The 16,407-nt window shown below is 47.0% G+C and overlaps 1 protein-coding gene across 1 annotated transcript in view; it reads left to right on the forward strand.

Annotated features, from left to right (window-relative positions):
- Positions 1 to 16,407, forward strand: part of WTIP (WT1 interacting protein) — an 82,195-nt gene that overhangs the window by 56,602 nt on the left and 9,186 nt on the right. Inside the window, exons 3-4 of the mRNA XM_079316203.1 lie at positions 906 to 973; positions 12,871 to 12,933. Coding sequence (XP_079172329.1) covers positions 906 to 973; positions 12,871 to 12,933 — 131 coding nt within the window. The remainder of the gene's footprint in view (positions 1 to 905; positions 974 to 12,870; positions 12,934 to 16,407) is intronic.

The following is a 16,407-nucleotide window of genomic DNA, read 5'->3' on the forward strand; positions in this document are numbered from 1 at the left end:
GTCCTGTGTCACTGCTGGCCCACCTGAGGCAGCCCTGTCCCTGGGGCTGCAGAGAGCAGGGGAGCTTTGGCCAGTGGGACCCTGGCAGAGCAGGGATGAGTGGGTTGGGATGAGTGTGGTTCCCTTCTCCCTCTGCTTTTACACTGGTGAAGCAGCTCTGGTGTGAGACAGCTCTGATGTGCTGTATCTGCAAACTGAGTGGGTTTGGTGGTTCTCAAGTTCCTGGTTTGAATCCTTTCTGTTGGGACTCTCTGGAGTCTGCTGTGCCTTTCTTCACTGTAAAGGGAGCCCTCAGTTAATGACTGTCACAGGCTTTGGCAGTTGAGTTACACATGGGCTAATGAAATGGAAAATGTTAAAACTTGAATACAAAATCTCTCGTTTTCTGTGTGATTTTACTGCCCTTCCCTCTGTGATGTGTGCCTTTGGTGTCTCAGGGAGCTGCTGTGGCACTGATGATGAACATTTTTGAGGGTGGCAGGAGCATCCATCTGCAGTATCCTTTGTGTAATCCTTTGGAGACAGCTGCTGCTGCTGCTGATTGCAGTGGATGTGAGCCTGCTGGGATTGATTTTACCTGCCAAGAAAGAAAATTGTCTCAATTTGCAAAGGAGCCTTTTTCCCCCAAATCAATTTTGAGCTTAGATTGCACGTTTTTCAGGAACTGTTATCAACTGGGTTCCATAATCCATGCTTAAAGGTGACATTTAGTTGGTCCCTAAGGCGAAGTTTGGTACCTGGTTTGGTTAGGCCAGACAGAGCCAGGAGCTTGGGAGGGTCCTTCAGGGAACAGAGGGGTCAGGAACAGACCCCAAAGACAGAGTGGGTGTGCTTTTCACTTTGCATCATGAACAGCTGGGTTTGGGAATGAAGAACAAAATCCTGATGGTCCTGTGCTTCAACAGGGAGAAGACTACGAGGAAAAGCATTCTACAATGTCAATGGCAAGGTGTACTGTGAAGAAGACTTCCTAGTAAGTAAGATTTTAGGCATTTTATTATTATTATTTCTAAAGCAAATAATTCTTTTTTGTTGGCTTGTTTGCCTTGAGAGAGGGTTTGATAATGCAGGGCCTCCTGCCAGTGATGGAATTGGGGAGCGTCTACCACTGACTGCTTGGTTTGAAGTGGGGGCTGTAAAACCAAGCACATAACTGTCCATGGGCCATCACAAAGTGTAAATTACCAGAATAAACACTGGAGCTGCTCGAGCCTGGGACTTGAATGGCAGCCACAGAGCCTGGGCTGCCAGGGCTGAGCTGGAAGTCAAACATCTGGGGAATACCAATCATAACAGGAGGGAGAGGTTTGTGCTGGGAGCTCGGCAGGGCTCTGCACAAGGTTGCTTTGTTGAGGCACAGTTTAATCACTGCTCTGCTCACGGGGCTCTGGGGCTGACTTGTGATTAGCAGCGAGCTGTTGGCCATGGAGGGGCAACTCAGCTTCTCTCCCTGCTCACAGAGCTTTTCTAAATGCCTTGCTTTAATAGAGACTATGTCAGGAAAAGAAAAATGAAGCCTGTTGCTGAGCTGTGTTGTTCCAAAAATAAAATATCCGTGCAATTAAGGGTGAGGATTGTGCAGTGCACCACAGATGATTCAATAAATGCAGACCATTTAGAATTAAGATGAAGAGGATGGCATGGATGGGAATTGCAGTTAGAGAGCAATGATATATTTTATCTGAGAGGAAGATGAATTGGACAATCAGTATGTTGAATTTATGCCACCTTCTTTCTTGAAATGCCATTAATTTAGAAGCTTGGGTCTTCCAGAACGACTCTCCATTTCTAATGAATATATAATCATGCTTCTTGCAAAGGAATTATTCAAAGTATATCCCACAACAACATTGTTACTGGCAGTTCAAAGTGCACAAATGCATTTCTCATCAATGCAATCCATTAAAATCATGGAAATTCCTAAAATACAAGCTACAATTGCCTTCATGTGTTAGACCTTTACTGTGAGCTGGAGCCTGTTGGAAAAGAAACCAAAATGTGTTTGGTGCAGAAAATAAGTACTTTTTATAATTAAATCTTGTTACTGTTTTGCTTGCATTCTGGAGAGAAAATTTTTTTCTTCCTTGCTTTTTCCAGCTCTTTCTGCACTGTGTTTCTGCAGAAGCACAGGGAGGGGGAGAGGAGGTGGAGTGTGAGAGGGAGAGGCTCAAACCTTTGAGATTTTTCATTTGAACTGTGTTGGAATGTACTTTCCCCATGATCAAAACCTTTCATCCAGACTTAATGACATGATTGTTGTTATTAGCTTGTAATTTCAGCCTAAACACAAGAATTTTAAATCTAAAAATCTTAATCTTTTGGAGAACATTCAGTTTTCATGGGGTGGAGGGGGGGGGAAACTCTTTAGCTCAGGCATGTCCTGTAGTGGAAGATACTTGCAGAGATTTTCCTAGAAAAACTGAGATTAAGGACCTGACAGAAATAAACCTTCTACAAGTTAGGGAACTGTTGGGACATTTAAGGCACAGATTTAGAAGCCCAGACTTCCCACAGGTGTGTTTTAGCAGATTCCCAGTAGCAGAGGGATGGGGGAGAAGCAGACAAAGGGACACTGTGTAAGTCAGCAAAGAAACCAAATTCTGACGTTGTCCCTGCTTGTGGCAATCTTGTTGCTTCTCAGGAAGCAATTGCATCTTCTCTCAGCTCCCCTGAGCAAATGTCATGGCAAGAATCCTAGGGATTGTCTGGTATCACCTTGCCTGTTTTAGGGTTCTGTGAACAGGGAAGGCACAAAGCTTTTCTCAAAGTTGAAAGGAAAAAGGCTGCAAAATAGCCATTAAAAAGGAAATTATTTTAACTACTTCATCATCCCAGGTCTTCCTCTTGAACACTGGGAAACCCTAATCCTTTCCAAGAAGAGGCATTTTCAGCCCAAAGCAGAAAATGAAATGTTTTTCCTGTATAACTGGGAATTCCAGTCTCTGCCATGCCTGCAGCTCTTTAGTGCAGCCCCATTACAGTGCAGGATTCCCTGACACCATGGCAGTGGAATGTTAGGGAAGTTAAGGCAGGGGGATAAGGAAAAGATTATTTCAAACTGGGGATGTAAACAGATACAGTCTAACTGCATCATAATTGTATTGCTGCTGAGAAAATGCTGGCTGCTGAGGGTGTCCTTCCTCTTCCTTGGCTTTTGTTTTTGCCTGGGGATTGATCAGGGGATGCTCCTGTTGGTCAGGGTCACATGGTGAAAGGTTTTAAATTTAAGGTTTTTATAATAAAGTAGTAGGTATAAAACAAAATTAAATATTTTAAGCACTATCTTTTTCAGTACTTGTCTTCTCCCTTCTTTGTAGTTTCAAGTAGTAGTTTCTAGTTAAACAGTTAGTACCATATTAAAAGTCATAAAAATTTAGTTATTAAATAAAAAGTATAAATAATATAAGTGTTATTTCTCTATTAAACTGTTTAGCTTTTAAAAGACTCTTTTACTTGCTTCTAGCTGGTGGCTAGAAGTGTTGCTAAGCATTCTATACTTTTAATAAAATTTTGTAAAAAAACAAGCCCAAACATAAAAAAGTCTCTTTCCTTTGTATGTCTTTTAATCCTAGCTTTAAGTAAAGACAAAAAACCTCCAAACAAACCATTAATTAAGTAGTACAAAATTGGGTTATGTCCTGCAGGCCAGTCCAGGCAGGACACAGCGATTTTGGGGCTGCAGTGAGTAGCACCTGAACACTGATGGGCAGAAAATCTGAAATGGCTCTTGATGTGATCAAATGCAGAAAATTTTAGTGAAGAATGGATATTATTTATGGGTCTCCTCCTATTGTAGCTGCTAGAAATATTGAACATCCTATAGATGTCAGTATTTTATTTCTCCTGCAAGGCTGCACTTTGCTGTGCCAGAGCAGCTCCAGCTGGAGTGTTCTGCAGAGCTGCACTCAGGGGCTCACATGGTATATTTTCCCATGTTTGCTCTTGCTGAGGGCACTGTCTCCACAGCAGGTGGCTTCTTTTGCTCTTTCTTTGCAGGGAAGAAGTGCCAGTAGTTTTTTGCCCACTTGTGCAGTTGTAGGCTGGCAAGAGCTGCCCCAGTGCCGTGGGGCTGGGAATCCCCTGCACCTGGGGGATGTGGAACACCTCTGCATCCCAGGGTTATTTCTGTCAGCCTCCTGCCTCCAGCCCTGATTAGCTGCACATTCTCTCAGTGCTTAAACCCTTATTGGCTTATGGAATGAAGTGAATGAATCAGATTTTAAAAAATAAATCCATGGATAATTCTACTTCTGCCCAAGACATTGCCTGATCTGTGCCATTTCCAGTAGGATACTGCATGTGTGAGGAGCAAAAAGAACAAACACAACCCCCTAACTTTACATTGCTTTGCCTTAGCTCTAGGGAAGATCCAGGTGCTCCTTTAAATGCCATCTTAAAGTAGCAAGTCCAGCAATACCCAAGTCTTGCCCCAGCCCCGTTAGGAGAGTTATTTCATGAAAGGAAATAAAACAAATGACAGTTTAATCCTTTCCTGAAAGCTCTTTGGACACAGATGGCTAACTAGCCATAACAGAGACACTGTTCCTGGTGAAGTGAACAAAAAATAAATGCCTTACTGTATAATAAATAATCCCAGTCAGATGTTCGTGTTTCATTTTGTTGATAAATTGCTGCATAATCATGGGTGAAGGAAAAATAATTTTAATTTGTCTTTCCTTTTCTATGCTTAAATATCAGGTAAAGAAATCCTTTTAAAAATAGTGTTTGGCTTGGCAAGAAACACTTTAAAAATGTCACCAAAGCAGGCTGAATCTTAGATCTATTATCTATGTCTTTTCTTTTTTTCCCCCTCTTTTTGATAGGCTTTCCCTTTTTCTCTTGAGGTAATGAACATTATTGAGTGGGGGTCCAGCAGAGGTTAAGAAATGAGAGAATTTCCCTCGAGGGAGGAGATGAGAGGGAAAATGAACCTCGTGACAGATGTTAGTTACATTGCTTAATGCACTACTGGAAGAGGCTCAGATGCTCTGGAAATAACCTATTGCAGACACCACAGGCTGCAGTGCATTGCATTAAGGTCATCCAAAACTTCCCCTTTTAAGATTTTCTCTTTCGCTGTCTTAAAACTTTGCCAAATTTAATCACTTAGGCTGAACTTCTTCATGCTAGGTTTTTGCCTCTGACTAACTTTGCTGTCATTAGCTGTTGAAAGTTTCATCTAGAGCTGCTCATCCATTTCAGTGAGTAAGACTGGAGGAACTCTGGCCATAAATCCTCAAAGAGAAAGGCTCCACAAACTTCATTTTGCACATGACAACATAAAGAAATTCTGTGCATTGCAAACCTGCAGGAGCCTTTGGGTGTCCCGTCCCTGCCCTCCCCAGGAGGGTGCCCAGCCCCAGGGGGCTGTGGCAGGAGGAGAACATGGAGCCCCAGCCCCAGCAGAGCCCCTTGCAGCCCTGCAGCCTCCATCCAGCCTTCCTTCTCCTCTCCAGCCAGTCTGGTGGGGTTCTGGATCCCTCTGTTCCCTGTACCAGCCACTGATCCCCACCCAGGACACTTCTCTTTGCTGGTCACTGCAATGCAGAAGTTACAGAGGACATAGAGGGCTGTGTCTTATATCCACAACTGTAAAAGCCACAATGATTTCAGAAATGCAAAAGTATCAGGGTGTGCAGGGCCAGAAGTGAGAATGCTCAGCCGTTCCTGGAGGAAGGGGCAGGATATCACCTCAGGAGTGATGGGCAGAGCAGGGCTTGCACCTTCATCTCCTTACCCCAGCCAGGGCCCCTGGGCATGGCTGCAATGTAAATATTAATACTAATGAGGCTTTTCTTCTCAGTTTGTGCACATGCTGTTTTCCAAGCCTGGCAGTGTGGGAAATGTCCTGTCCCACTTGCTGGGCCCTCAGAAGATAGTTTTTATTTAGTGTAATGGAAGCTGGTGTCAGCTGGAGTCAGAGGTTTGATTTTCCATCTCAGTGACTATAAATGTTTGGAAGTCCCCCTTGGGAGGGAGCCCTGGGACTGGTGCATTAGTTAGAGAGCCCATTTCTGCTAAGTGAGACTCTTAGAAGAAAACAGCCTCAGTTGAAAGGTGAATGATTGAAGCTGCAGCTTGTGTCCATTTCCAGTCTAATGGGAATCACAGAGCACATGGAGCTCTAGATAACTGGGAGGATGTATTTTGGAGACTTGCTATTGGAAGCCATACTTCAGTCACAGAACAGACAGACATGGGAGTTCAGTGATATGCTTAAAGACTGATGGAATCAAAGCTTAAAAAGGGATTTGCTGCAATATTCCTGATGTACAGAAGCATAGAGAACTCTATGAGTATTTTCAAGCTGCTGGTTGCTCTAGGTTGAGAGAGAAGGTTCCAGAGGCATCATGAATGCCAAGCATTGCTGTGCTCCCAGATGCTGTGACTGAAAACAAAGGCAGACAGTTTATAGCAAGTTCCCAATTGGGGCATGAGGGAGTGCAGTCATGTTGCTGCTTGTGTTTGTCTTGCTCCAGCCCCTCCCTGCCAAAAAAATTTTAATATTTTCCTTCCTTAGTTTTCCCTAAGTTTGTAGTATGCCAGTGGGGTTTATTTTATAAGGGAATTTGACAGTAATAATGATTAATTGGAGTTTTCTGAATTGAAACATTGGGTCAAACCTACAAGTGGGCTTAAAATTCAAGTTTCATACTATCTAGGAATATTGGTCAAAAACTGGCCTGGTCTGCACTTCAGACTTGGATGTGAATCAGCATGAAGAGTATGCAGAGATCAGTCTGGGTTTGCCTCTTACTGCATCCCAATTCCAGAGTGCTGTATCCTGGATCAAGAATATACAAGTCCATTGAAGCTGGTGGCAGAAGTCCCCTTCTCTTCAGGGGGCATCTGGGTTTTCTCCCAGGGATTCACCCCAGAGGACAAAGTTTTAAAGCTGAAGCCTGTAAAGAATGAGAGAAGCTGAGGGTGAAGGCTGTGAGCACCATGTGCAGGACACCACTGGGGCCACAAGAGGAAACCAGCTGTGGTGCTGAGACATCTCAGGTTTATGAAAGAGCAATACACAGGCCGTACCCAGGCCCAGGTGATGATGCAGATAAAGCAGTGAAATTGCAGTGTGTCTGTAAGGTCTGTGTTCACTAACAGGACACTCAGCATTTCCTGAACTGGGTGGCAGATTGTTGAATGAGTCACAGGCATCACTCTCTGGGACATGGCACAAGGAAAAGCAGAGACAGTTTTTTTCTGAGATGCATCACTACTGATCACCTTGTGTAACTACCCTGTGTGTTACATTTGCTGGTGGAATTTGGAAGTGCCTGTTAGGAAGTCCAGTTGGTTTCATGCCAGATAATCACTCCCCTGTTCCCTCTTGAGATGGTGATCTAAATAGTCAGATTATATCCATTTTTCTTAATAATTCATTGAAAAATAAATTACAATAACTGAAGCACACTTAAAAGAACTAGAGCTCTTTCTAATTATGTCTTAACTCCTGCCAAACACTTGTAAGCAGACAGTACTAATTTTTTTCTATGGGAGGGTTAGAAAAAGACCCATGTGAGAAAGTGGCGTGTTTCCACTTTGCTAATAAACGTTGGTATTAGCTGCTCTTATGTTCTGAATTGAAATCTTTCAACAACTGCTTGGAATAAAATCCAGATAATTTTTTTTTCCAGGAAGATCAGTTCTTGTGTAAACAGTTTCAGTGTATGCAGTAGATGGTAGCAGTGGCAGTAAACAACCTGCAGCAGAGTATAGCCCTATGCAGTGTGAAGTGCTTTACAGTGGGAATCAAGGCAGTAAATGCTGGGCTCTGTAGATGATGCAGAATTAAAACTGTTGATTCAGCCTTTTTTTCTTGATCATTGTCACTGTGAAGCTCCCACAGGAGTTTGTTAAAGGAAGATCTAGGTAGGAAAATCATTAGTGGCTCCTAATTAATCACACAGCAAGTAGCCTTGGTGAGTGCCCGCCCAGGGTTCCTGTAGGTGCTGTAGGATGTGAATGGCTGGTCTCTTCTCCGGGGCTATAAAATGCCTGAGTGGAGAGGCAGAGTTCAGGATCAGCTGAATTCCTGAGTTTTGTGCCTGGCCAGACCACCTGCCACCTCTGTGCAGAGCGTGGAGCCCCTCCTTGCCCCGTCCTTGTCCTTCAAATATAACAAAGTGGAAAGAGAGAAGCAAGAAGGCAAACTGCTGTGTAGGGTTTCCTCACAGACAGCAAGACAGAGTGAAGCAACAGAATATATGAAAGGGATTCAGCAGGATGAAGAGTAAAGTTCTGGACTATTTTCCTTTAGTTAATCTGTCACCTGCCACGAGGCTCCTTTATCTTTGAGCCTGAGAAGGCCCCATTTTGTCCAGTTCATTTTAATCTCTGCATTTCAATATGTGTGTGAAAAACAACAACAAAACCCCATCTGCATGAAACCAAATTTGATATTTGCTGCCTCTCTTAATGCGATCCCATGAATTTCTTACATTGTTGTGTCCCATGTAGTAAGGGTCCCATGCAGAGAGCAAACAATGCAGCAGTGAGAAGACAGATGCTCTGCTAATGGGAAACCAAGGAGCAGAGAGTCTGGGAGGGATTACAGGCAGCCTGGGGTTGGAATACATTATTAACATAGCACCCAATTCAGAAATTAGTTTTCAGAATTAAATGCCTGAAGCATTTTGGCATAAACTCCCTTATCATCCTACTCAAAAGCTCCTAAAGCCTAAAAGAGTAGGAATCCCGAGCCTGGGCTGAGCAGCCCCGTTGGGTGACTTTGCAGTGCTGCACAGTGAATTGGAGATTTTACAGCTTCATACCATTACCGGGGCAGCAGCTGCCACACCCACTGAAATGTAACCCACTCACTCTGCTTGCACAAACCTTCAGCAGGTTTTGAACATCCTCATCAAAGAGGCAAATGGGCCTGAATGAGATTCCAGGGTCTGTTTCCAGGAGGAAGGTTTTGTTTTGCTGAGTGGGTAACAGCAGGGAAGAGCAGCAGCCCCTCCTTGGGCACGGTCAGGCATGTGAGGGAGGAGCAGTGACATGTCTTTTCAAAGGCCTGACATTGCCTAAGGTAGAAAGTTTGGGTCCTGAAGCCTTTTTCAGGCACACTATTTTCTGAATGTTTTTCTTTTGAAAATCATGATGGGAGCATCAAACTTTAAAAGACCCAACCAATATTTGGTACAGGACTGAGAAGAGGCAGTACAAATCTCATAGTACTTGGTGGGATTATCCTCCATGCATAATTGTTCATTATATGCTCAAAATTCATTGTTAATTTCTTTTAGATATATTGCATATTAGAGAAAAGAGTTATAAATCTCAAGATTATTACAGGAGGATACTAACAGGCCTAAATATTCAGGGTAGGAGGGGTCTTGTTTTCCTCTTATATTGAACTCTTGGACAGAATCATTAGAGAGTTTTTTTGGGTTTTTTTTCCCTGTTGGATAATCAAAGTACATTGGACAGCAAACAAAAGAAAAGTTCAGCCAGCCAAGTCTTCTACTTTATTTTTACCCTTTTATTCTAATGTAATTAACATATTTCTCAAGGTTTATTTCGTTTCCCAGAGTCTTATATAAAATAAGTATCATTGAGAAGCTAAATTACAACGTCTTGATTTGTGCATATAAAATGGGATTCTATTATCCTGGTAGAGAAGACAATGACAAGGTAAATAAGGGAGAAAACAGTTGAGACCTGACTAAGAAATCAGAAAAAATAATATGCCAGCTCTTCAACTTGCACTTTGTTTTCTTTGCATCCTGGTGTGCCCAGTCACAGAAGGGAGAGTAAAGGGTAACACTCAATTTTCAGCTTTGAATTTCAGAGCTGATCTTTCAATAACAACTTCTCTCAGTGTTTTTATACCTGCTTAAGGAGTATCTGTGATGAATATTAGGGAGAGTTCAAAATTACACTTCCCATTTGTTGTGGATACAGAGTGTCCATAGACTTCTGACTTTTTCCATCCAGACTGAATTTGGTCTGCATTTACATCACTTTACTGCTCTGCCAATAAAATCCTTTTTTTGAAGAACCTGGCACAGAGTAGGGCTAGAATAGAGCCCCACACTGCTTAGATCCTGAATGAAATTGTGCCTGTGAATACCAGGAGAGCAGGAACCAGAGCTGACATTTGGCTGCTCCATGAGGTTCTTGCCTATCAGCCTGTGTCACTTCACTGCTTCACCTCAGCCTGTTTTTCACCTCTCCAGATTGGGAATGGGGCTGCTGTGCTCAAAAGCTCTTTTTACTCCTCCTACTCTGCCAGTGTTGAGAAAGGCTCCAATCTGTGTAGCAAAACCTTCTCCCCTCTGTTACCTGCTCCCAAGCTCTGGGATGCTTCTCCCTGCCAGCCATGCTGGGAGCCCACCCTGGGAGGCTCCTGGTGTGCTGAGAACGATAAAGAAGAGTTCTGCCTTGTCTGCAGTCTGGAGCAAGTCCCAACAGCTCTCCTGCTGCACATACAGGATCTGGGAAGGCTGTTAATAATCGACCGCTTCAAAGACAAACGTTGACAATTTTAATTAGTGTTTGAAGACTTTTGAATTCTGCATCTAAAATTCAAAGCTTAGTACAGTAGCCCTGTTTGAACACTCCAAATCAGGATCAAACAGTGCAAAGAAGCAGTTTACAGTAAGCTCCAGAAATGTTGAGAAAGTAATTTATTGCTTTTAGCAGCAGTGTCCACAGCATTGCCATCCTGTAGAAAACAGTGCTGCTGCTGCTGCAGTGAGGCTGTCATTCTTTTCCAGTTCAAATAGATTTAAAACACAAGCAGACCTGGATCCAAAACCCTGATCTCACTGAACCAGGCCTTAGTGTGTCTGGGATTGACCCTGTGACCAGGAGAGAGAAGAGTGCAGTGGTAAAGGACAGTTCCCTGAGCCCATGAAATATTTTGTCACTGCTGTTACTGCCATTTTGCAAAGTCTTCTTAATGGGGTAATCCAGTTCTGGATGTGTTTGACTTATAACAATTCTCTTGTTAAAAACAAATCATGGTTTTAATTTAATAGGGTTAGTTATATAAAGAGTGATTTTGTGTCAGCAAAGCCTTTCTTTCTGACAAACAGTATAATTTATGAAAATCTAGTTAGCAATAAATGCCATTAATCTGACCACTATGCCATTTTCTTCCTGGGGAATAATGTCCCCTCTTAATCAATAGCTGGGTGAATGCTCCTTTGCATTCCTTATCAAATGACAGCCAGATGGTACTGGTAAATTCATTCCAGCAGGATTTTAGAATTAGCTGGGTTTGTGCTGTTGTTAATCCTCTGCTGTCTGTGTCACTAGGACCTGCCCACCTGTTTCAGTAAGCCTGGAGTTCCCAGCCCTAGGAAGCAGTCTAGCCAGAGGGTTACTCAGCTACAGAGCAGCCAAGAAACTTCCCAAGCAGTGAGACCTTTTTTCTGCATCAGTAAGGAGAATGAAAAACCAATATAAGTTATATCTTGCAGAAATAGACAGCTAGGGCTGCCTGCCTCTGCATTTGTCTTCCTCTATACCCTGATCTCTTCCAGGGAAGTTTCAAAGTTCATTAGGACTGCATGAGCTGTGCTTCTTAGGGCACACGAAGTTTTGGGCTGTGACAGCTGCTATATCATTACTGACTTCTGGGCACATCAAAGTGTCCAAGAGACCTCTGCCTTCATAATCACTTTGTTGCATAGCAACAATAATTTTGTCTCCAAACTATTGATCCAACATAACATGTAATCCCCTCACTCCAATAAAAAGGAAAACATATGGCAGCTCCAGGCAGGGAACCACAGGCTTTTGATGTGAGGGGACAGTTAATCCCCACTAAACCAGGGGGCAATGGAGCAAGAGATACACTCTGTTGGGGCTCAGAGGATGCATTAGGTGCCTGAGCCAATTAACCTGTGTTCTGGGAGCAGAGTCTGCTTTGCCTTCATCCTCCCCTTCCTCATCTTTTATGTTGTGCAGCTAAAGCATGAAATGTGCTCTGCTGGAAGAGCAGCAACACCCCCAGGTGGGTGGGCACCCCTTCCCCCTGGCAGGATGGTGCACACACAGCTCTCAGCTGGGATGGGGCTGCAGAGGGTGAGTTCAGCCCCTGCAAACTCCAGTTTCAAATGGACATGGCTGGAGCTCCTCAGGAACATGTCTCTTGTTTGTAGGCTGTGGTTTGGCAGGTCAGTCTGATAACCTGAATGGTTTTTCTGTACCCCAAAACCAAGGGCTAAAAGCACAACTTTGCATCTGAAACAGGACTTGCTTTGGGAACACAAAGACAAGGACAGGACCACTCAGCAGAGTGGTCACAGAGCTTTGGTCCCAAGCAGGCAAAGCATCAGCCCTGCCCTTGGCACTGACCACCTTTCTGAGGTGCCTTACTGCTGCCCTCACTGTGCAGTGAGCCCAAGCTCCTGTGAGTGCACTGCTGGATCTTCCCTGGCTGGAAGGCTTGGTGTCCACAAGGCAGCTGAATCCTTCTTGGGCCTGTCTTCATTTTTCTAACTTGCAAATAGCACTGAGTGAAATGTAGGTCCAAAGTCTGAGGTCACTAATTTGAGCAGAACTTGGGAGGTGAGTCCTATGTTATTTAAAACAACCCCCACAAGAGTCAATTCAAGCTAATTTCCATGCATCAAACAAAAACTTTCCATATAGACTTCAAAAAATTAAAAAATCAAATTTAGAATAATACGGATACATTGGGAATCTCAGTGGAAATATTGAGTGGATCAGAAGGCCAAACTGGTGTCTGAACATGCTGCTAGAGCTGAGCAAAGGCTTCTGAATCACTGTCTCCCAAACCTGTGTCATACACAGCACAGGCTGGCAAATAGCACAGCCTTCACCTAAAAGGTATTTCTATAGCTGGAGGAGTGGCTACTAATGATCCTTTCTTTTCTGTCCTTTTAACAGTATTCAGGTTTTCAGCAAACTGCAGACAAGTGCTTTGTTTGTGGACACCTCATAATGGAAATGGTAAGACACCTAAACTCCTAATGATGGGTAACTTGGGAAGTGCTTTGTGAGACATCAGCTTTTCCCTACCCAGGCTGGTATTGTGTCTTCACTGCTGTCAATAGAGTTCTTGAAACTGAGGCAGTAAATAAAAATACCTTCATGCTCTATTATTGCTATTAAGTAAAAAGAGTTGGGCTTCTTTTCTACCTAAAAATATGGAAGGCTGTTATTCTGCCATTTGTGAGTTAAAATAAAACAGAGTTTTAATACTAAAGGGGGAAAGTACAGCACAATTTTGTGTGAGAACATGGTAATGGGACATGGTGTGTGTGCTCTGTAAGACACTAGATAACAAGAGCTCAGAGTAGTGGGTGGAAACTGGGGTACATCAGAGAGGGACATTACCAATAGTCCTTGAGGTTTGTCACCTGCTCTGTGACTTGCTTTGTTTGCCCTCTGTTGCTCACTCCACATCATTTAAAATGCTTTATTGCCACTGGGATTTGTAGGGAGCCAGTAGTCAGAGTTACTTTCATAATAAAAAAATCAAAGGGCTTTGGGTTGGCCAGATACTGCTGGCATCATTTCAATGGGTGAAAGTAGGAAGAGTTTTCTGAGCTCTTCCTAAGCAGAAATTCCCAAACAAAATGGTTTCCACAATGAAGAAGGGCAGATCCTGTAGTGTATCTGTTTTCCTTCTGCTTTCAAACGTGCATGAACCTCAGAGTGCAGAAGAGAAGTAGCTGTTGTGTTGCACACAGAGGTTCAGAGCTGCAACAGAGACTTCACTAATGAGGATTCTGGCTCATATCCTGGCACCACTGGTTGGACAAGGATATTGTTCGTTTTAGCCCAACAGCAAATTTCTAGAGTTGTGTCATGCTGGGAGGGGGAGGGGTATCCTGACTTGCATACTTTGAGCAGGCCCTTAATTGCAGAATCCCAGGCAAGAGTCCATAATATCTCACTGGTGGAGCTCAGTAGCTGGAAGCTTGGCAGGTGCTTGTCTGCCTCTCTCCCATCAGCAAGTGTGCTCTGACAAAAGGAAACAGTTCTGGGAGCTCCAGGAATTCAGCATTCATCAAACACTCCTATTGGGCTAATTCCAGCAGGTCCCTGCATGAGAGGGGAGTGCAGGCCAACACTGCCATGTGCTGGCCTGGGGCAGAGCTGGGGCTGTGCAGGGCAGTGCAGGGGCAGTACAGGGGCTGTGCAGGGGCTGTGCAGGGCAGTGCAGGGGCTGTGCAGGGCAGTGCAGGGCAGTGCAGGGGCTGTGCAGGAGCTGTGCAGGGGCTGTGAAGGGCTGTGCAGGGCAGTGCAGGGCAGTGCAGGGCAGTGCAGGGGCTGTGCAGGGGCTGTGCAGGGCTGTGCAGGGGCAGTGCAGGGCAGTGCAGGGGCTGTGCAGGGCAGTGCAGGGGCTGTACAGGGGCTGTGCAGGCAGGCAGGGGCTGTGCAGGCAGGGGGCTGTGCAGGGCAGTGCAGGGGCTGTGCAGGGGCTGTGCAGGGGCTGTGCAGGGCAGTGCAGGGGCTGTGCAGGGCAGTGCAGGGCTGTGCAGGGCTGTGCAGGGCAGTGCAGGGGCTGTGCAGGGCAGTGCAGGGGCTGTGCAGGGACTGTGCAGGGCAGTGCAGGGGCAGTGCAGGAGCTGTGCAGGGCAGTGCAGGGGCTGTGCAGGGGCTGTGCAGGGGCTGTGCAGGGCAGTGCAGGGGCTGTGCAGGGGCAGTGCAGGGCTGTGCAGGGCTGTGCAGGGCAGTGCAGTGCAGTGCAGGGGCAGTGCAGGGCTGTGCAGGGGCAGTGCAGGGGCTGTGCAGGGGCAGTGCAGGGCAGTGCAGGGGCTGTGCAGTGCAGTGCAGGGGCTGTGCAGGGCAGTGCAGGGGCTGTGCAGGGGCTGTGCAGGGCAGTGCAGGGGCAGTGCAGGAGCTGTGCAGGGCAGTGCAGGGGCTGTGCAGGGGCTGTGCAGGGGCTGTGCAGGGCAGTGCAGGGGCTGTGCAGGGGCAGTGCAGGGCTGTGCAGGGCTGTGCAGGGGCAGTGCAGTGCAGTGCAGGGGCAGTGCAGGGCTGTGCAGGGGCAGTGCAGGGGCTGTGCAGGGGCAGTGCAGTGCAGTGCAGTGCAGGGGCTGTGCAGGGCTGTGCAGGGCAGTGCAGGGGCTGTGCAGGGGCTGTGCAGGGCTGTGCAGGGCAGTGCAGGAGCTGTGCAGGGCAGTGCAGGGGCTGTGCAGGGGCAGTGCAGGAGCTGTGCAGGGGCTGTGCAGGGCAGTGCAGGGGCTGTGCAGGAGCTGTGCAGGGGCTGTGCAGGGCAGTGCAGGGGCTGTGCAGGGGCAGTGCAGGAGCTGTGCAGGGGCAGTGCAGGGGCAGTGCAGTGCAGGGCAGTGCAGGGCAGTGCAGGGGCTGTGCAGGGCAGTGCAGGGGCTGTGCAGGGGCAGTGCAGGGGCAGTGCAGGGGCTGTGCAGGGCAGTGCAGGGGCAGTGCAGGGGCAGGCAGGGCAGTGCAGGAGCTGTGCAGGGGCAGTGCAGGGCAGTGCAGTGCAGGGCAGGGCAGTGCAGGGGCTGTGCAGGGGCAGTGCAGGGGCAGTGCAGTGCAGTGCAGGGGCTGTGCAGTGCAGTGCAGGGGCTGTGCAGTGCAGTGCAGGGCAGTGCAGGGGCTGTGCAGGGGCTGTGCAGGGCAGTGCAGGGGCAGTGCAGGAGCTGTGCAGGGCAGTGCAGGGCAGTGCAGTGCAGTGCAGGGGCAGTGCAGGGGCAGTGCAGGGCAGTGCAGGGGCTGTGCAGGGCAGTGCAGGGCAGTGCAGTGCAGTGCAGGGGCAGTGCAGGGGCAGTGCAGGGCAGTGCAGGGCAGTGCAGGGCAGTGCAGGAGCTGTGCAGGGGCAGTGCAGGGGCAGTGCAGGGGCAGTGCAGGGCAGTGCAGGGGCTGTGCAGGGCAGTGCAGGAGCTGTGCAGGGGCAGTGCAGGGGCAGTGCAGGGGCAGTGCAGGAGCTGTGCAGGGGCAGTGCAGTGCAGTGCAGGGCAGTGCAGGGGCTGTGCAGGGGCAGTGCAGGGGCAGTGCAGGGCAGTGCAGGGGCAGTGCAGGAGCTGTGCAGGGCAGTGCAGGGCAGTGCAGGGCAGTGCAGGGGCAGTGCAGGGGCTGTGCAGGGCAGTGCAGGGCAGTGCAGTGCAGGAGCTGTGCAGTGCAGGGCAGTGCAGGGGCAGTGCAGGGGCAGTGCAGGGGCAGTGCAGGGCAGTGCAGGGGCAGTGCATGGTTGAGTATGGAGCTGCCCTCTGCTCAGTGCCTGTGGCTGCACTGCTGTGCCAGGCTGGCACCACAACACATTGCTGCAGCTGTACCAAGCGCAGCACAGTGAACTGGCTCTGGCTCAGACTGGCCTTAGTAGTCAACCAGAGTCTGATGCCACTCACTGAACTACAGTGCTTCATCAGACAATGAAGAAAAGGTTAAATTAAATTGGCCTCTTTTTCTCTGTTCTTGTTTCCTCTTGGTTTGATCTTTATTCATAGAATCACC

This window comes from Erithacus rubecula (genome assembly GCF_903797595.1).
Source record: "Erithacus rubecula genome assembly, chromosome: 12".
NCBI lineage: Eukaryota > Metazoa > Chordata > Aves > Passeriformes > Muscicapidae > Erithacus > Erithacus rubecula.